The sequence below is a fragment of the Urocampus carinirostris genome, chromosome 3, assembly GCF_059441175.1.
Source record: "Urocampus carinirostris isolate Australia breed hairy pipefish chromosome 3, RoL_Ucar_1.0, whole genome shotgun sequence".
NCBI lineage: Eukaryota > Metazoa > Chordata > Actinopteri > Syngnathiformes > Syngnathidae > Urocampus > Urocampus carinirostris.
In genome coordinates, this window is record NC_142351.1 from 31,682,173 (window position 1) to 31,704,721 (window position 22,549).

Below are 22,549 nucleotides of genomic sequence, written 5' to 3' on the forward strand. Positions count from 1 at the left end.
AGAGACTCACCCTGTTATTTATTTGCTAAGCATCAACTTTGATCTCCCCACAGCGACTGCTTGCTTCTACCTGTGCGTATGTGTGCAGACTATAAGACATTCCTCACCAAAAAACTAAAATAATATGAAGTTTGACTTGAGTTTAACACTAGAAAAATATAACAACAGTATACATACTATATATGTATATATATCTTGGTATTTTCATTGCCAGTAAATGTCATTAAATTTTGTGTTTTTGGAACTTCATACGACAATTAAATAGGTTGGGTCATGTCACATGTCATCATCATGTGGTTGTTCTTATTTCTTGAGCAGACCCAACTATTATGGTAAGCACTTCACAATGCTTTGTTCAGCTATAGGTAGAAAAGTTGTTTATAACAGGTGTCATTAAATATATTTGCTAGTATGATTGCAATATAGGACTCTTACCCACCACCAGAGTGGCCAAATAGTCTGAAATAAATATAACTAATAAACTAGCAAGCAAAGGGTACTACAACTCCACACATGGAATCGTTATTTCAACAGATGTGCCGCTTTTAATTTCGGGACATGACTGTGATGTAATGTGGATGTCTGATTCGTGTAATATCCAAATGTATTCCTTAAATAATAACGACAAAACAAAGACCCAGAGTAAATATTTAATAAATATTAGAAATAAGAGACATAAGTTACATGGTTTCTGTCTCCTTGCCATCTGCAAAACTAGTTATAACTGTCAAAACCCAAAAGAACAGTGGTGGGCTGTCAGGGCCTGCTTGGCCTTCTATGTTAGTTGAATAAATATCAGAATCATGGGATGTTAAATTAATTTTATCCATGAATGCTTTTTAAATAATTGCAAATTGTCCCTCAGCTTTCTTTCATTGCTTTTTCCCTGGTTGCGCTGCTTCCAGATGTGTGCTTTTATATTTAAGCATTTAACCAATTACAGTTCAGCCATTACCGATGCCAGGTTCAGTAATGCACTTCGAGACTTTCAAAATGAGTTTTGCATGGCCTGTGGCATAAATGAAGTGTTGCTAAAGCGGTTGCTTTTACCAATCAAAATTTGAGTTGGCGAGACCAAGGTGCACCAAAGTGATGGTGCCAGCCGCCATTAAAATTAAAGAGGACATCGAAAAATGATTGTCTCGTGATATATTGTACAAGCGAGAGCTAGCAAACTATCGGTAGCACAAGAAAATATGGTGTTGTGCAATGTTCCCTCTAATTTTCCATGGGTCTGAGCATTCACACAAGGTCGGTGAGCAACGCTTGAAACAACAGTGAGCAACCATAATCCCAAGTGTGGCAAGATAATTAATTATCAAACATGTCCAAAACTTGACATCGAGTTACATTTTGCTGAGTTTCCGGCAATGCAAAAATGTTTTTCATTTTTGAATGAATTGACTAATGTACTACTGCTTGCTTGGGGTTGTCCATCGATTCGATGATGACCATCTTCTTTTAATTGTGAGTCTGCTGATGTTTGAAGAGTCCGATCCTGGATCCACAGATGCGGTTACAGACAGAGCATGTGAAGGGGGTGCTGGGGGGAGCAGGGGTGGCCTGGCGAGCATGTCTCTTTGCACGCTTTGCTGCACGGTGTTGCATGCGCTGTTCCTCCATGTAATCCACTCCATGTGAGCAGTGGGAGCGCCAGAGGTCTCGGCAGGAAGCAAGTTCCTCCAGTGAGGAGGGGTTTATCCGACATCTCTTCAGGATGTTCTTCATTTGGTCTTTGAACCGCTTCTTCTGCCCACCAGCACTGCGTTGGCCTAGATGTAACTGACCATAGAGGATACGGCGTGGCAGTCTGTGGCTGGGCATTCGAACAACATGCCCCAGCCACCTAAGTTGGCGTTGGGCCATAATGGATTCCATGCTGCAGCTGCCTGCCCTCTCCAACACCTCTGTGTGCGGCACTCTGTCCCTCCATGTGATGCCAAGGATCTTCTGAAGACATCTTACATGGAAGGTCTCGAGGCTCTTCAGATGGCGGCTGTAGATAGTCCATGCCTCACATCCATACAGTAATGTCGTGATGCATACAGCTCTGTAGACCAGCATTTTGGTGTGGAGTCTAAGGTTGTTGTTTTGAAAGACCCTTATCCTTAGTCGACCGAAAGATGCTGATGCTTGCTTGAGACGGCTCTGGATCTCATCATCCAATGAGCAGGTGTCAGACACTATGCTCCCCAGATATTTAAAGGTGGGCACCATGAGCAGGTGTTGCCCTGCTGCTGTGAGGGTTATTGGGTTTGGTAAGAGGTCAGCACTGGACTGACAGAGTACCTCTGTCTTCTGGGTGTTGATCGTCAGTCCCATTCTGGTGTATGCAGTTACAGCTGCCGAGAGAATGTTTTGCAGAGCCTCCGGTGTATGGGCAACCAGGGCACAGTCATCAGCATACTGTAGCTCAATGATGGTCTCTGAAGTCAGTTTGGTAGTTGCCTGTAGCCTCCTGATGTTAAACAGGTTACCATCAGCCCTGAAGTTGATGGTAACTCCAGCCTGCTCCTCCATCCTTCTACGTAGCAGTGTTGTAACACAGACGAGGAAGATGTTGAAGAGAACTGGAGCCAGCACACAGCCTTGCCTCACTCCAGTTTCGACGCCAAAGGGCTCTGAGCTGTGTCTTCCAACTACCACTCTGGCCGTCATCCCTGAATGGAACTGTGCAAGAATGGTGAGAAACTTGGGTGGACACCCAAATCTCTTCAGGACTTGCCACAGTAGGTCCCTGTTCACAGTGTCAAATGCCTTTGAAAGATCGACAAAGGCGATGAACAAGTCCTTGTGCTGCTCCCGGCATTTCTCTTGGAGCTGACGGGTCACAAAGATCATGTCGACTGTTCCTCTGTCCTTTCGAAAACCACACTGTGACTCTGGGATGACGCGTTCCGATATTTTAGAGATGAGTCTGCGGAGCATGACCTTGGCAAGGACCTTTCCAGCAGTGGCCAACAAAGAGATACCCCTACTGTTGGAGCAGATGGATTTATCTCCTTTATTCTTAAAGATGGTCACAATGTTCGCATCTTTCCACAGTTGCGGGACACACTCTCGTCTCCACACCTCTGAAATATATTGAAACAGTGTCCGTGTACAGAGGTAGCCTCCTACCTTGAGAAGTTCAGCTGGGATGTTGTCAGGTCCAGGGGATTTATTGTTTTTCAGGGTTTTGACTGCATGCAGGATTTCATTGAAAGTTGGTGGGAGGTCGAGGTCTGGCAATGTAGGATGTTCAGGGAGTTCTGAAAGGACAGTTAGGTCCACTGGGGTGGGCTGATTGAGCAGGGTGTTGAAATGCTCAGCCCACCGCTCCACTATCATAGCCTGATCCTTGATTAGAGATGTTCCATCAGCAGATCTAACAGGTGCCAGTGAGCAGTGTCTGGGGCCATAGATGGTTTTTACTGCATCATAGAAACTGTGCATATCGCTTCTATCAGCGTGAGACTGGATTTCATTGGCTTTTGAGACCCACCACTCATTTTGCAGTTTTCTGAGCGTTCTCTGGGCCTCGGAACGAAGGGCTTGCCATAGCTTTTTATGGAATTGAGATTGTGGGTTGTTCAGGGTGGCTCTGTGTGCCTTGTGCATTCTGTCCAGGAGGGTTGAGATCTCTCCGGCATTCTGGTCAAACCAGTCCTGGTGTTTTTTAGTTTTAAAACCAACGGTTTGGGCTGCAGTGTCAAAGAGGGTGGTAGATATATAGGTCCACTTCTCATCCATCCCAGCCTCTGACATGACCAGCTGCTCAATGTTTGCCAGCCTCTCTGCTAGAGAGCAACGGAAGTTGTCAAGGGTGTCGCTACTGGAGAGTTTGGCACAGTTGAGTGTCTTCCTCTTTGAACCACCCTGACGTGCTAGGGGCCGGACATGCATTCTGACCTTTGTCAGAATCATGCGGTGGTCGGTCCAACAGTCTGCCCCACGCATAGCTCTTGTAATGAGCACGTCCTTCAGGTCAGCCCTCCTCACGATCGCGTAGTCGATCAGATGCCAGTGTTTGGACCTGGGATGCATCCAGGATGCCTTATATTTATTCTTTTGTTGGAAGATGGTGTTTGTGATGGTAAGGTTATGTTCCGCGCACAGACTAAGAAGTCTCATGCCATTGGAATTAACTTTTCCAATGCCATGGGCACCTATCACACCATCCCAGTTTTGCAAGTTCTTTCCGACTCTTGCATTGAAATCACCAAGCAGCATGATTTTGTCATTCCTCGGGATGTGACTGAGGATGTCATCGAGTTCCTGGTAGAAGCGATCCTTCTCTTCATCATTCGATGGCAGTGTTGGTGCATAGGCACTAACTAATGTGACATGTCTGCATTTTGCAAGTGGGATGCGAAGAGTCATTAGTCTTTCACTGACACCCACTGGTGACTCTGTGAGCTTCAGCAGTAGGGTGTTCTTAATTGCAAAACCAACTCCGTGAAGATGGTGTCCGCCCATAGGGTATCCCTTCCAAAAGAATGTATAACCCTCCCCCTCTTCATTGAGTGAGCCTTCCTCAAGGAGTCTGGTCTCGCTGAGCGCTGCCACATCCACATTATATCGCTTCAGCTCGTTGGCAATGAGTGCTGTTCTGCGCTGTGGTCTGTCCAGACTGGTATCCAGGAGTGTCCTTATGTTCCATGCTGCAATTCTAAATGCTATTGTTTTTCGACCGCATAGTGGAATGTCCCGACAGGCGCGGTTTCCTGTCCGGGTACTGTGCTGAGTGGGCAATCTTTAGGCCACCTTTTCTAGGCCTTTCCCCAATTGGGGTGAGCAGTGCGGCCACTAAATAGTGCTGCTCAGACGCACAGGGGTCTGCCGGAAACAGCTGCCACTCAATCCCAGCTGCTAACGACCCTTGCCCTGTGCCGCTGACGTGCAGAGGTCCAGCTAAGAGCTTCCAGCTCATTCAAACCTGCTCCCGTCACTGGATACTCCATCGCCGCCAGACTTTTGTGATCGGGGACTCAGGTAAAAGAAGATACCTGCGCAATGATGGTTTTTAAAGTGGCGTAAGGGGTGCGCTTTCCCCAACGCCACTATCTTGATTGTAGAGAAGACGGTTCCAGTGGCAAGGGAGACCCTAGACGACCGGCATCTTCCTACAACTGCAGGCGGCTGCCGGGATCCAGGTCTGTGGGAAACCGCCTCAAAGCGTGCCGCCACCAGCTTTTGGGATCACTCTTAGTCTGGACTCTACCCTTCGACCTGTTCGGCTTGGGTGACCCTGCCAGGAGTACGAGACTCCCGCCGACATAGCTCTAGGGGTCATTGAGACGCACAAAGTGCCCCACCACGATAAGGTGGTGATCCGTCGGGGCACAGTGTACTACTGCAAAGGTTGTACGGCCTACAACGTCGTTTGTTCTTACAATTCTTTCAAAAGATATACATTTCTTTTTATTTCCTGATATATTTTGTCGCATAATATTAACATTTTTGGGGGCTTATTTCGTCGGTTGTAAGATACAGAACTGTACCTAATCACATTTTTTAGTGGAAGTACAATGTTGGCAGAGAGATTCACTTGATATAATTGGAAATTATTTGAATGCAACACAAACTTTTTCTCATTTTTTTTAGTGTTTTTTTCTACTTTTTTGTTACTTTTTTTTGGTTCTCTATTTACTTTTTTCCTACATTTCTTTCTTTTATTTTTTCTGGCTTTTTTTCTAAAATTTTCCTTCTTTTTTTCTCTTCATTTTGTTTCTTTTTTTCTCAGCTTTTCACTACTTTTTCATTTTGGTATTTTTTTTCTTTTTTGTTCCATTCCCCCCTTCCTTTAAGTCATGTTGTGCATAATTTTACATAATATTTGGTCATGTTGGGATTAAAGAAGCAAAAACAACCTGAAAAGCTGTTTAGGACCCGAACGAGCCGGTTCCTTTTAGTGAGGGGAACCCGTGTATTTTTACCTTCATGCACTGTAACTTTGACTTAAGTCACTTCTTAATTAGTAATTTTGAGCCCTCATTTTTGTGCGCTGGCTAGATTTTTTGTGCGCTGAGAATGTGCAAACAGTGCGCAATTGCGCACACACGCAGCTTAGAGGGAACACTGGTGTTGTGTTGATTTTATAGTGGATTTGACAACCTACAATGACTGAAGAAGGAGAAGAAGTTAATTTGGTTGCAGATTTACTGTCAAAGCCATTTTCAAGATGGGCTTTTCAAGAAAAGCTGACCATCATAAAGAAAGATCTGACAACCTGAAGCCACCAAACCTGGCACAACCAGGGTTGGCAGTAACTTTCATTTCACAATAAAAGTGCTGGATCCAAAACCAAAGGAAACTATGGGGAGCCTCTTTCTTTCATTGCTGAGAAAAACACATGTTTACATTACAACCTGTCCACTAATATGTGGAAAAGGAGGATGGATCTTGTGGTGAGTAAAATGTGGCTTTATTCCTAAATAATATTGCAATTTTATGAAGTTATCGTGTTATTGATGTGTTTTTATACTGGTATGCGTCACAGCAGTAGCTGAAATTAAGGGTTTATAGCCATAAAATAATTACTGAGGGTAGGATTGATTCAGACATAGCACTAGGTAGGGTCCGTACACCTTTTTCATGGCCAAATTCAAGAACCCTTAAGCACTTTCAGGACCAATTTTCCAAGGACCAACAGAAGAGGAAATCCGGCGTGAATGATGTACTTGGCATATCCTCAAATATATCAGCAATTTACAATTTTCAATCATGTGCGTGTATCTATGAAATGCCGATTTTTAGATCTTGAGTAAATTACGAATATATTTGCAGATCTGGACGATACGTTTGTAAGTCTTGTTAAGACAAATCCCTCCCCAGATAGGTGTTTGGTAAAAATGATGGTAATACAGACGCTCCCCTACTTACGACCATTCGACTTACGTAAAACGGTAGATACAATCATTTTTTTGGGGATGTCCAAAAATATCCGGACATTGCTATAAGTTAGATTTTGTATTGTGCGCACTTTTTTCCGAGTAGAGGACGTTACGGTAGTGCTTCTTCCCGCCACGTGGCGCTGTGAGAGGTCACACAGCATCCACCCGGATTTATACAAGCCTTAAACATACGTATATAAACCCTAAACATACAAAATATAGCACTAAAGCAACTTACGAACAAATGCAACTTAAGAACGATCGTCCGTAAGCAGGGCAGCGTCTGTATGTAGGTCACATTTTCAGTTGCACGAAGCCCTTCCCATTACAATTTACAACTGGGAAATGCTTCATTGATTTTTTTCATATGGCTCTTAACGAATGTTCATAATTGATACATAATCCTTGCACTAAAACACATCTCACAGTGCCCTGTTTAGATGTAGCATGTAGAAAAAAACCCCATAGTTAAGGTAGTCATCTTCGTTAGTTATCTCTCATATGGCTGGAAAGCGCTGCCTCTCCCTTTGTTAAGAGATGTATCTCTTTCTTGCACTCTTTGATGCATCTGTCCTAATGCACCTGATTATGACTTTATTATTTTTATTCGTAAATGTTTCGTCTGTCAGCAGAGAATTTCAGGAATATCAAGCGGTTTTAAGCACTTCACCCATGATTTAAGTATTTTCCTGACTTTGAAAACACGACATTAAAATTCAAGCATTTTTCCAGAATTTCAAGCACCTGTAAGAACCCTGACTACTGAAGGCCTAGGTGTGAAATACGTGGCCCGCAGCTGCATTAGAATCGATAAAAACATAATTTTGAAAACACGTTTCTAATTGAAAAGTGCTGCCGAACATACAAGGGTTTTGCTGGCCATGATGGGATAGTATGCATGAGCCATATTGTTTATTACTGAATCATCGCTCTGCATGTGTGTGTGTGCACTCACAGGGTCTTGGTCATCAGCTCAGGTCCAGCCTTTTCTCTGCATTTGGAAATAAAGAACCCCGTCATTTCATTTTCCCTCTTCCATGCAACATTTCGCCCTTAGCCTGATTTTCTGCCAGCCAGTTAGTCACTGCAATCTTTGAGTTAAACCACTCATGAAAAGCAGCTGATGACATGAATTAAGGTGCTTGTCTTTTTTGCAAAAGAAGCAGGAAATGCACTTGGAAAGGAAGTGTGCAGAGCATCTTTAGGACACTCGCAGACAGAAACATGCAAAAACATGTCATGATCTGTTTTAATCATTTATGTTTGCGCATTCAAAAATGCATTATTCCAGATAATGTTCCTAGTAAACATTTGGGGCTCGATCACTGGTATAACTTTCAAATATTAGTGATCGTCTAAAGGGGTCACTATTAAGTGAACTAGGTTCATGTGTCTGGTTTAAATTCCACCACTGCAGAAAATGTATTAGTTTGAAAAAAAAACATCACACAGCTATGAATGTAAATTCTCCTCTTCGACCAATAGTCAAGTTTTCCCAAAATACATTTGCTAATATTTTCAAGGTGTTGGCAAACTGCCTTCCAGGTGAAAAATCTGGACAATTCTGTCAATTGTGCCATAGAGATAAGTGACTATTTTTGATGTGGGATTAGCTCCAGTGACATGCAGTCAGGGGAGGCAGGTAAGGCAGTGACTCACCTGTCGCCATGGAAATATAAAATGAAAGCTGTATTAAATGGTTATATCTATTCAGTTTTTTTTCAAGTTTTTTTTCTCATTTAACTTCATAATTTCGGGATTTTCTTTTTCAAAATTGCTAAATTTGACATGTTGTAATGAGTATTATTAATACAATTAGTATGTAACAAATGAATGTGCTTAGCATCTGCAGATGCAGAGTGAAGCATGTAATTCTCTTGCCTCATGACAGAGGGCGATAGTGACACCAAGGACTCTGATTTGGTGGGCACCTCCACCCAAAAAATTACTAGTGATAGTGTTAGCAAGATATCAGTAAGTTAACTATTTTTTGTTTCTTGTTGCATAGACTTTTTTTCATAATTGAGAATCTATTGATGCTTTTATTCATAAGGAGTAGCACATGGACTTCATTTATAAGTCAAGGGAAAGACAATTCTATGCTGCAGTTTGTATTATTTTCTTGCTCTGCCAATCAAATGACAACTAAGCTGTAGGTCCATTTGTTTGTAAGTCTGACTGTGCCTCACCAGACAGAATTCTCAGCGCACGTCACTTTCAGAATGGAGACAACAGAAAGCATAGAAACATCAAATGTTTTTTTTTTGTTTTTTTGTTGTTTTGCATTTTTCCCTAACTTTTAAGACCACCAAAAATGCAGAACAGGAATGTCAACTGTCACCCTGAGATTGTCTTTGTCACATATTACAGTATTTAGAAGGAGGTTAAGCTCATTTTTCCCAAGTGTGGTGACTCAATTGTGGCTTATTGACCTGTGATTGTACATGTGTCTGTTACTCCACAGTACGGACTATGTAATACTGTGTGAGAAATGTTACCAAATAAAACAAAATATGATTTTAAACCTGACAATTAAGTAATCTTATCATAGTAAATTTACAGGCTTGCGGCGTCGTTGCTGCCATGAACTTTCTGGACAATTTTTTACATCTTAGCTATGTTTTACTTATTTATGTTCACTAAGTTTTGTCTATGTTACCCAATGCAAAATCTATTGCACCCTGGTCATCCTGGAAGGGGGGGACCACTTGTGAGCAATGTTCCCTCTAATTTTCCACGGGTCTGAGCATTCACACAAAGTCGGTGAGCAACGCTTGAAACAACAGTGAGCAACCATAATCCCAAGTGTGGCAAGATAATTAATTATCAAACATGTCCAAAACTTGACATTTTGCTGATTTTCCGGCAATGCAAAATTATTTTTCTCTTTTGAATGAATTGACTCATGTACTATTGCAAAGGTTGTACGGCCTACAAACGTCATTTGTTCTTACAATTCTTTCACAAGATATCCATTTCTTTTTTTTTCCTGATATATTTTGTCGCATAATATTAACATTTTTGGGGGCTTATTTAGTTGGTTGCAAGATACAGAACTGTACTGTAGTGGAAGTACAATGTTGGCAACAAGATTAACTTGATACAATTGGAAATTATTTGAATGCAACACGAACTTTTTCTTCTTTTTTTCCGTGTTTTTTTTCCACTTTTTTAAAATTCCTTTTAAAAAAGTCTCATTGTGTTTATTTTTTCCTAGCTGTTACTTTTTTCTTTTTGTTCTCTATTTACTTTTTTTCCTTCGTTTCTTTCTTTTCTTTTTTTCTGGCTTTTTTCTAAATTTTTCCTTCTTTTTTTCTCTTCCTTTTGTTTCTTTTTTTCTCAGCTTTTCACTACTTTTTCATTTGGTATTTTTTTCTTTTTTGTTCTATTCCCCACTTCTTTTAAGTCATTTTGTGCATAGTTTTACATAATATTTGGTCATGTTGGGATTAAAGAAGCAAAAACAACCTGAAGAGCCGTTTAGGACCCAAAAGAGCCGGTTCCTTTTAGTGAGCCGAGCCGAAGAAGCGGGTTCTCGACAAACTCTACTAACTTTACTTTTCAACTTCATTTGACATTGACTTCAAAATACTGCACAGGACACAACGTCTGGGGAACCCGTGTATTTTTACCTTTTTGCACTGTAACTTTGACTTAAGTCGCTTCTTAATTAGTAATTATGATCCCTAATTTTTGTGCGCTGGCTAGATTTTCTTGTGCGCTGAGAATGTGCAAGCAGTGCGCAACTTCTCACGCGCGCAGCTTAGATGGAACACTGCTTGCGAGTCCAATTCTCAACATTTCTTATTTTTCTCATGTTGAGGTTTTTGAGTTTGTCCTTGCCCACATGTTGGTTACAGATCAGGGGATGGTGTAATTGTGACCTGTGCAGCCCTTTGAGACGTTTTGTGATTAAATCCATTGTACGCTCTGCTTCCGTACACAGCATATTTACATTGAAGAACACGCGCAGAAGAATACCACACACACATGCAGGTATGATCATCAAGGCAGCATTATCGGGTGTGAAAAAATGGTGCACCTCCAGGCACAAAAGAATGCAACATATTTTCCCTCACACTCAGGGCCTGTATCACTGAAATCTAAAAGGCGCTAAATAGCTTGTTAACTCACTGTCACTAATTGGATTTGTTAGCACCAGGCTAAATTGGCTATGTCTGATTGCATTTAAAAGCAGGTTTGGCCATATCTGTACATTGCTTATAAAGCAGAGATGGTAAAAATCCGGCACCGGGAGGATTTGCGACCACACAGCATTTTTCAGTGGCCCGCTAAAGATAATACTCAAATGTGTTTTATGATTTTGATTTTTTTCTTACAGTTATCCAAATGATATCACTGTCTTTTTCTAATCTAACTTTATATCTTCTAAAACCAGGCAGGTCAAAAATAACCCAACTTGGATTCAGGAGGCCTGATCAACTACTTGGTATAGTTTGACCTAGCTTTTTGGGGGGAATAAAATATACAAAACCGGCTCATTTTGTTTCAAGCAACTCCCTAAATTAGTTTTTTTTTCCAAATGGATCGACTGACTTCAGTTAATTAATCCCAACTTCCTAAATACTTTTAAACCAATACCTTTAAAAATGGTTGTTTTGTCTTGGGAAACACAAAACATTTAGGGTTTTAAATGAAAATAATATTTAAAAATATTTTCTGATTTAGTGTCAAATATTTTTTTAACAGTTTCTAAATTATACCACTAAAACAGTTGATATTGTGTAAAACCCCACACGGAAATATAATGACATTTGTTTAAAACATTAACAAAAATAGACTTGTCCAAAAGTAGGTCGTTTAATACACAGTAGCTCCTAAATATTGAACATTTTGTCTTGAAAAACCCAAAAGAAAATACAGTAATTTGACGTGTTAAAACTGAAGGCAGTTGCAGTTTTTTACTGGTTTGAATAAATTATTTCTAGAGTTAATCCTGTAAATGTATTCAGATTCAGATTCAGATTCAGATCTACTTTATTGTCATTCTAGTACACGTGTATACAGAACTAAATGTCGATGCATCTGACCCCCACAGTTTCCTTGAATGTACAGATATAAATAAAGTTGTATTGTAATTGGCTACGTATAGTATTTTACCATAGTGCCGATAGTGCAAGAAGAGTAGCTAACCAGATGTGCAAAATGGGCAGTCAGGTTAACAAGTCAGGTACACAGTAACATTAACACTGTAACAATAACACTGTAATTACCATAGTGCAGAGAGCAATGTGCAATGAGTGGCAAGCTATAAAAAACTGCCAGTAGTGCAAAAAGTCAGATTAGCAGCCGTTTAGATTTAAGTTAACTATATGTTAGATTGACCATTTAACAGTCTAATGGCCAGGGGGACTATCTATCTATCTATCTATCTATCTATCTATCTATCTATCTATCTATCTATCTATCTATCTATCTATCTATCTATCTATCTATCTATCTATCTATCTATCTATCTATCTATCTATCTATCTATCTATCTATCTATCTATCTATCTATCTATCTATCTATCTATCTATCTATCTATCTATCTATCTATCTATCTATCTATCTATCTATCTATCTATCTATCTATCTATCTATCTATCTATCTATCTATCTATCTATCTATCTATCTATCTATCTATCTATCTATCTATCTATCTATCTATCTATCTATCTATCTATCTATCTATTTCCAGTTTTACTGAATAATAACAGTTGGTTGCATGTAAACCCAATATCAGAGTGAACAGAAACACCACATAAGCAAGTATTTATAAACATTGATGATACGGCATGACTCCTTGTCATGTGAGCACTTCAGAAGCTCTAAAATTGCTGAAGAGATGGTAAGTCACGATTAATTTTTTGGGGTCACTTAAAAAAACATGTTCATGCAACCAGAAAAAACATCTTTTCTGCCATGCCACAATAGAGGCAGTACTGCTGTGACGGTTTGTAAATGCCTTAACAGAGGCATTATTTAATATTGCTCTACAAATACTGCCACGTAAGATGAATGGTATTGTGCATGCAAAGTCTTGTAAAAAAATGTCATTAATGTTGATTTGGTTATAGGCAAAAATCACAACACACACATGCACATTTTAAACTTGACTGTAAAAACAAGCTAGTTAGGTAAACAGGGCTAATACACACGTAAATTCGGATTTCATTTCACAAATAAATATTCAATCAATTTAGAGAGATTTTATTTGAAAATGTAGTGGATGTACTTACTTAATGTAGTAGGGCACATTGTTTGGAGAGACGCCTTGTTCAAAGGGGCTGTCAACTGATCCTGCAGAGACAAGGGGTGAGGTGAAGCTGTTTTAAACCGTTTTATACAGTGCTTCTCAACTGATCTGACATTAGTCAGTGCTGTCGCAGCAGAGCATGCGCCAAATGACTGGTTTACACCAGCTGGTATTCCCAGGCAATCTCCCACTCAAGTACAATCCAGGCCTGATCATCCTTAGCTTCCCAAGATTGGGCATTCTTAGGGTTGCATAGCCGTAAACAGGTAGTATGAAATGGAGGGTGTCAACTCACATGTGCAAGGCATTTTTGCGACGTACTGCAAACTAACTGAACCTCGTTTTTTTTCTTAACATTTTTTCAGAGGCAAGCGCCCATGACCAGCTGAAAACAGGTCAGTGACCCCAATTGGATTACGAGCCACCAGTTGAGAAACCCTGGTTTACAAGAAACTATTATGCAAACGATATTCAATGACGAGCGGACGCACAAAACAAGTTTTAAATTTTTGGTGTTGGCTTTTGGAAAAACTGCTTGATGTGAGTAGCTGTGTTTTCTACAAAACAGTAGATACATTTGCATAATTTTGACCGCAAAAAACGATTTAAACTTTTTAGAAGTTTCCATTGAAGACTGATTCACTCACAGTCAGAAACCTTGAATAATAATGCAAGGTTTAATAGCTCAGCAGAGGAAACTGACAGTTCAACAAGATGGCAGCCATGAACAACAGGAACAACAAGAAACAATTGACTTATACTGGTCATAGCTTCACTATGTCAGATGCAGCTCTGTCATCCATGGATAAAAACACGCAAATGATAGTCAGGTTGCGTATGAAAACGATAACGATGTCACATAAAATATTTTATGCTGCCAGTGGTTTACCAAATATTAGTTTATTCAATTATTCCGAGGCAGCTCCTAGCTACTGGCAAACCCCAAAATAACATCAATGTACTTTTCTACCCAATACTGTGATTCAGTACGGTCCACTTTGCAATTCACAAAGATGTCCGTATTGTAAATTGTTGGACCAAGAAATTGGGCCAGCGGAGTCGAATAATTAGCCTACATTTGTGTTTCTCAGTGAAGCTATAAAGTTGACAGCAGTAGCCAGCAGCTCCTGACCTACTCATACTCATATTTACTCCAGCTCCTCTTCCACAAAAAGTGTGGGCAGTTGTTTGTCCAAACTAAGACGGTTTAAAAACGTCCTTTGAAAGATGGCCCGGAGCATATTCACATCCCCCAGCATCAATGATAACTCAAATTATACCTAACAACACTAATTCAAGACTTGTAATTTAAATAATTCAAGTGTTAGGCCATACGGAAAAACATATATGCATACAGAGAGTGTTTTACTCACCTTGAAGGCCAAAGTCTTGCTGTGCATCCATCAGGTGCTTTAGGTAGTCACCGACTGAGATCTGAGGGGGAACAAAAAATAAACAGAAAACAAACTGGTATTAACTTTAGGATAATCATTCTTTAAACTTTAAATTTCAACACTGTTTGACTTCATATAGACTATTTTCCTCTCTACTCTTTGATTTGGTGGATGATCTGTACAAAACAAAGTCGACACTGACTTTTTAAGAGGCGAGTGGAACTATCAAGGCTACCAGATGGCGCTGATAGCAATATTATGGCTAGCAGATATCCCTACTTGGGTTATAGATACTGATGCCATAAGCACAAGCAGCACTACATGCTGTTAAAGGTACACTGTGTAAAGTTTGTCCACAAGATTGTGTAGTGCAGGCATGTCAAACTCAGGGGCCGGATACAGACTTTATGTTCTTAGGCGGGCCTTTATCATTCTGCCTATATTTGAAGCCTACTGTACTATTATAAATTATGATCACGAATGAAATGGGATCTTTTCCAAGCACTACACATTTATTCACAAACAATGGAAAACATGATTATATGTACCATGATTGGCATTAAATGTCTTTACAAATTGTTTATTTTTACAGTTAAATAAATACAGCTCTACATCTTTGTCAGAACCAGAACAGATACAGGACCCAATCGCGTGACGTTCTCACACAAACCTTTATTTTATGTGAAATGGGGAGTCATGCAAATTGGGCAGCCGGTCTGGCGTGGAAAGACCGGAAGCCAGAGACCGACGAGACCGATTTCAATTGCCCAAGTTGATATTGGACAGATGGGGTCGATTCCGGACAGATAACGGATCAGGATATCGAAAATTAACAGGAGAAACTAGATGGGAACGAAAACTGGAGAAAACAATAAACAGGATAAAAACAGAGAGAAACTGGAGAAACTAACCAAAAGGACAAGAATAGACGGAAAACAAAACTAGAACCCGAAATTAAACAGGACAACAATAAACGGGAACAATACCGGACTGGAGATATGACAGGAAAACAGGACCGAGTCAGAACCCACATCTTGTGGGGCAGAAGTTCGTTTGACGGGCTGATACTGAAGCAAGAGAGCACTGAGCTATATATAAACAGAAAGTCAATCTCTCAACAAGCCGCAGCTGGCACCACACGGGCGGGACCAATTGGGCACCGTGGCAACCGTGACACACATGGGCAGGGCCAATTGGGCACCACGGCAACCGTGACACACACGGACGTGGCCAATTGGGCGCCACGGCAACCATGTTAATCTGAAGCAATTAACCACACTAAACAGACTCAAATGGGAGCAATGAATAAAAATATGCTCTCTTCAATTGTAATACTGCTTTGACATAAATATAAAAGAAATGCAAAATAAGAGTTTTAGCAGTTAACAGGCGCTTACATCAGATACAACTACCAAGCTGGGCCTACTGAGGCTGACAAAATACTGCAGGATAATGTCTTTAATATGAAACCAGATAAATCTTGTTTTTAATGATCCGTGCAAACACATATCGTGCCATTAAAAAACACCCCGCCCACCCTCTCTCATTGCACTTCTGTAGTCTACTTGTTGCTGATGGCTCCAGAAATTTGGTATCTCTTTGCCTTTACAAGTCCATCAATAGCAGGTGTCAAATTTCGAGTATCAGCACATTTAACAAAGGCATTCAAGTGTGTGTTTACGATCCTGCTTTGTTTTATTATTGTTCGTCACAGAGAACAGCTGTTGACAAAAATAAGTAGTCCCAAACATGGATAAAACCTTTGCTGGACTTCAGCTCTTTTACACCTTCACTGGCTCTCGAGGAGAAAGAGCATTCGGTTTGTTTTTATTTAAGAAATGAAAATTAAAAAAAAACAGGTTTTGATAGAAATGAGCCAGAGACTTGAAAAATAAATACCCGTAAGACTTGATTTTTTTTTAAAGAGGGCTGTATTAAATCATGCTCCGGTCCGAGGCCAAAGGTTTGACACGCCGGGTGTAGTGCACCCAGAAACGAGTGCTATACAGCACAAGGAAGAATAAAAACAATGGAGACTCAAAGTGACCAAACTGCACCATTTTGTTCCCCATTCTTTTGCCAAGCCTCTTACAAGTTTTTTTTGTCGTTTAGGGATTATTTTTGCAGTAAGATGGCAGACAATCATGTCACCTACCCTTAGGTGAACCTCGGGTTATGTAAAAAAATAAAAAAATATTCTTGACCTACCTAAAACAAAAAAACACACATTTATATGATAATTCATGCATCTCGGTTTATTATTATTATTATTTTAATGAATGAAGTTTGTATTTACTGCTAGGAGGTGCTAAATAATACAAAATGTTGGCAACAAGCGCTGTATAATACAACATCAGTGCAACAAAGAGTTTTTTTCTGACTAATTATGAGAAGATCCTAATTTAATGAATGAGTCGCATCATCATGCCATAAAGCTAATGGAAAGCAACTTTAAAATTTCACGGTTACAATTGTGGAGCAAATAAGCCCAGCACAAAATTGACCTTCACATGTTTTTGTTTAAGTAAGTCAGAACTTTGGAATGGATGAAGCAACTGCGTCCCCTTTTGGACAGTTCCCGGTCATACTAATTCACCATGTACCATAATAAAATCTGATAACATGAAATTTGGAATGTAATTAAAACATCCAAGGCTATGTATCGATTGATTAATGTTTTCACTGAACGTTATGCAAATTTCTCACTTCTTTGGTTTTCTAAAAACTTAAAACATTATCACCCTGGTCCATATAAAAAGAGGAGCTGATCGATAGCCTGCTCTTTTTTCTGCGACCATCCGGAGCATGAGTCCAAGTCTCTCCACAACAACAAGTAAGAGAACGGTTTCAGATTTAACACCATGTTTGCTGGTTTTTGGGGATGAGCGATTTTTTCTGTACAAGGGAATCTCCCCATATCGACTAGCATCATAGCAGGAAACATTTGTGGTTGTAACTACCAGTAACTTTTAGCGGTCAAAAACTCCCATAATCTCCGGCGTCTTTCCCTTCCTTTTTTTCTTTCTATCATTAATTCTCTGTGTTAATAAATTGGTTTACCCCTGTCGCATCATACAGGTTCCCTGCCCATCCTTTAGAACACGTCCAAACATCCCACCATCCTTTCACAACACCTCTCCAATCATTCCTATCACCAACAAGAGCTCTAGCTTCCACTAGATTTCGACCTCTTTCCTGCAGTGCAATCATAACACCATCCATCCACGTCAATCGCATTTACTTCTGCTCTGTAGATCCTCTTCAAAATTTGCTCCTCATCCATCCTTTCCATGTGTCCAAACCAACCGAGTACTCTCTTATCCACATGCTTGCTCAGTTCCACTACTACTCCAGTTCTGTCTCTTACAATTTCATTCCTTAATCTATCAAATCTTGTCACTCCTAACATACTCCTCAAATACTTCATCTCAAGAACATTTAATTTCCTTCTCAAATCTGCGTTCAGGCTCCAAGTCACAATACAACTTAGGTGCCGAGGTGCTTAACTTCTTTGGGTATTTGGGTTGGCCATGGTACAATTTTTTTTTGTGTTTTTTTAAAAACATTTAAACGATCTTAAACGTGATCAGTTGGCATACTTGGAAAGTTATCAAGATGCTTCAAGGGAACTGCGGAGGGTCATCAGGCGGGAAAGGGTGGCTGAGGAAAATAAAGTTTTAGAGGCTAATAATACTCGTAAATTATTTTCATACATCAACCGTAAACTAATTTCTAGGGCATCTATTCCCAACCTGAAGGCATCTGACGGTACCGTTGCTACAGATAATGCTGACAATGTCCGTATATTAAATGATCAGTATGCCAGTGTTTTTGGTCGTGACAATGGTGTTTCACCCGACTTTCCCAGCAGAACTTCAGCTGTTCTAAATTCTGTGGAACTTTCAAAGGAGTTAATTCATAGATACTTGATAAAACTTCCCAGTAAATTTTCAGCCGGCCCTGACAAAATTCCAAATTTTTTGCTTAAAAAGCTAGCTGACTTTTTATGTGAACCATTATTTTACCTGTTCTCTAGATCTTTTGAGGATTCACAGCTGCCTGAGGACTGGCTTAGTGCTATTGTCATACCGATTTTTAAAGGGGGGAGCACAACAAGTGCAGCCAACTATAGACCAGTTAGCTTGACTAGCTGCGTCTGTAAAGTGTTCGAGAAAATGATCTCAGATGCCATATGGAAATTTATACAGGAGCACAATCTTTTTACGTTTAAACAACATGGGTTTAGGTCCGGACATTCTACCATGACTGACTTAATAGCTCATTTGAATAATATTACCAGTATGTTTTTTGTTCACAATATGGCTGGTCATGTTGTTTACTTAGACTTTTGCAAGGCTTTTGATAAAGTGTCTCATAACAAGCTTTTACAAAAACTGAAATGCTATGGTATTAGTGGAAAACTGCTTGAATGGATAACAGCATATTTGTCAAATCGTAAACAATGCGTAAAAATTGATGATGTTCTTTCAGCGTGGTCGGAAGTTTGTAGTGGGGTACCGCAGGGCTCAGTACTAGGACCATTATTACTTCTGTTTTTTGTGAACGACCTACCTGAGGCCATTCAAAGTAGTGACATCTCAATTTTTGCCGATGATGCTAAACTGTCGGCTTTCTTACCAAAAACCCAGGTTACAGGAACAATTGATTCTCTCCAAAATGACATTAAATCAGTTTTTCTTTGGTCCGAAAAGTGGCAACTGCAATTGTCTACTCATAAATGCTTAGCATAGTCGTTTTTACATGGTTCTGTTCCGCTGTATAACATTAATGATCATGATTTGCATGTTGTTACTGAACATAAGGATCTGGGTGTCACTCTTACTTCAAACTTAAAGTTTATCACGCATATTGCCAAAATTACCAACAAAGCCAATAACATAGCATCAAACAATTACAGAAACTTTTACAACAAGAACCCAGCATTCTTAGTTCGAATGTTTTGCGTTTATGTTAGACCCGGGTTAGAATATAACAGAGTTGTGTGGAACCCTTACTTACTCAAGGACATTAACCTACTGGAAGGAGTTCAACGACGGTATACGGAGCGGATACCTGGGATGCACAACTTGTCATATCCGGAAAGACTACAAAGACTGAACTTGGACTTTTTGGAGCTCCGTAGAATTCGATTTGATTTAATTTTTGTGTTCAAAGTACTGCATGGAATGATCGATGTGCCTTTTGATCAATTTTTTGAGTTCTGTCGTGTTGATGGTTTACGTGGTCACAGATATAAGTTACGGGTGCCTAGACCGACCAGCAACTTGCATGGAAACTTTATTTCTTTCAGGATACCAAAAATTTGGAATTTTTTGCCTGACCGGGTTATTAGTGCAAATACGGTGCAAACCTTTAAGCAAAGGTTGGCAGAAACAGATCTGTCAAATTTCCTTAGGGGAGGGGGCGTAAGGTGACCATATTTGGCCATGCTCACTCTCAGCTTTAGTTTTTTTTTTGTGTCATGTTTTTTTATTAATGTATCCAACAATACCTTCAATAAACATTTCATTTCATTTCATTTAGGCTCAAGGTATCTTGTGGCTTGATCAATCGCTCCATGCTACCAGACGTCCAAAATACAAGTTGCTTTCCGCATGCTGCAGGATGAATGACATTTCAAATAGGCTGGCATTCAGATTACTCAGCTTCATGAATGCATCATCCAATTTTTTATTGAATTCAACCATTCAGAAGTGGAAGAGAAATGGCACTAAGGCAGCTGATGCAAGACAATGTTGTTCGCAGCAGGAAACACACAGAAAACAAGCAGAGGATGATTATTTTCCTGAAGAAAACAAAAAAGAATCATCAGAAATGTCTCAGCGTTTATTTGGTAGAACAAGTAGGTAATCCAGCCGCGATGAGGCACTAGATAGATAGATAGATACTTCATTCATCCCCGTAGGGAAATTCACACTTCCAGCAGTATCCTTTTGTTGTTTATTAACAGCTTAACAGGACGGCCTCGGGGTGCTGTGTTGTAGTTTAGCCACAGCGGAGTGAATGAAGTTACACGCTAGGCCAAAAGTTCGACGTCCCTAGAGCAGATGGAAATCTTTGTGCCCAGGCTTACACCACCTCGATTCACGTAGATGGCGAGTCCACCTCTTCTCCTCTCCCCGCAGGCTTTTGTGTCTCTGTCTGTCCTAACAGCGCTGAAGCTGGGTAGCTCCACGTTAGCGTTTGGGATGCTAGACGTGAGCCACGTTTCCGTAAAACAAAGCAAACTGCACTTCCTGGACGCGTTGATGTTTTTCACCAGCGCAGCCAGTTTGTCGGTCTTATTTGGTCGAGAGTTCACATTTATCATGATTACGGACGGTACTGAAGGCTTATAACGCCGCTAGCCGCTTAGCCTTCACCTTATCTCCGGCTCTGCATCCACGGGCCCCCTCATCACGCCGGCACGAGAATTCTTCAGGGCAAGGAGTTGATTCCTCGAATAAACGCATTTTTGTGCGTTAAAACCCTTAATGATAGGATAGAAAGTAATCCAAAGTGTAGTTGTCAAACGGGATGAAAAACACCGAATATAGAAGCAGACACTTAAAACAATAAATCACTAAAAGAGCGAAATAACATGGAGCTGCTGGAAAGGCTGCCGCTCGCAGAGGCGCCACTAGACTGATTAGCAGCATTTGCACTGCAACAATGACAGAAAATGCATGCGTAATGAGCTTCAGACGAAGAAGTGAAAGTGAAGCCCGTGAAAATGTTGTACCTTTGTTCCTACCCCACTCAACTTGCTAGTACACCAGTCGTTCCTTCCCCGAGCCCTGTATCCATGGTAACATTGTCGCATTCGTACAAATGAACGGAATTTTGTGCAATTGCTCATTAAGTGGACGCTTGCGCCGGCCAGGCCATAATCATTTGTTGCAGCTACTGGCTCCCTTCTTTTCATCTTTTTCAGTAATGACGGTTCAATTGAGGAACGCCAAAAAATTGGTCTTCACCAAAATGATCAATGTTAATGTTTCAAGAGCTTTTACAACGTCCGTAAGGGAGTCTGATGAAAGCTAAAAGGGAGAAAAAAAATATTATAACAAGTATAGTTTTTTCCAAATGGACTCACAAAATCAGTCTTTATTGGGGGAGCACGAGTTTCTAAAGTAGAAATTTATCAACATGAGGGAAAAGCATTCCACATCTGCATATTGTTTTCTGATTTACGTTTAGTAGATACCCGAGAGAGGAAAGATATTACTTTAAAAACACAATCCAGGCGACAGAAAACCTGTTTTGGAGTTACATTTTAGTAAATATTGCAGTGGGGGTTAAGTAGGTTTGAGCTTATTGCTTCTTTTTTTTGGTTTGAACAAATTTATTGCTTCTGTACTTGAGACAAACATACATAATTGTGCAGGGCCCTTGGGCATCGTGATTTACATGGAAGTATTCTTCACATACCCTTCTTAATCATGCCCTCACTCTGCTACACACATACTGTAGTTCAATATATAATATTTATATCGGAATTTGGGGGTTTTTGGTCACCTAATGACTCCCAACGAGATGTTGCAACACATCAGTTGGGTTGAGCGAGGGGGATGGGAATCCCCTCCTCTGTATCAATCTCCCAGAAAGAATAAAAAATGTGAATACGTTCTTGACGTCCCATATATATATATATATATATATATATATATATATATATATATATATATATATATATATACTGGACTGTCTCAGAAAATTAGAATATTCTGATAAAGTTCTTTATTTTCTGTAATGCAATTAAAAAAACAAAAATGTCATACATTCTGGATTCATTACACATCAACTGAACTATTTCAAGCCTTTTATTATTTTAATATTGCTGAATTTGGCTTACAGCTTAAGAAAACTCAAAAATCCTATCTCAAAATATTAGAATATCATGAAAAAGTATACAAGTAGGCTATTCAACTAATCACCTGAATCATCTAATTAACTCGAAACACCTTGCGAGGGTTTCCTGAGCCTTAAAAACACTCAGCTTGGTTCAGTAAACTAAAT

At 40.0% G+C, this 22,549-nt stretch overlaps 1 protein-coding gene across 1 annotated transcript in view; it reads right to left on the reverse strand.

Moving 5' to 3' along the window:
- Nucleotides 1-22,549, reverse strand: part of dmd (dystrophin) — a 244,093-nt gene that overhangs the window by 37,309 nt on the left and 184,235 nt on the right. The window contains exons 68-69 of the mRNA XM_088329820.1: nucleotides 14,510-14,570; nucleotides 13,120-13,180 (exon numbers count right to left, since the gene is read on the reverse strand). Of these exons, the coding sequence (XP_088185946.1) occupies nucleotides 13,120-13,180; nucleotides 14,510-14,570 (122 nt within the window). The remainder of the gene's footprint in view (nucleotides 1-13,119; nucleotides 13,181-14,509; nucleotides 14,571-22,549) is intronic.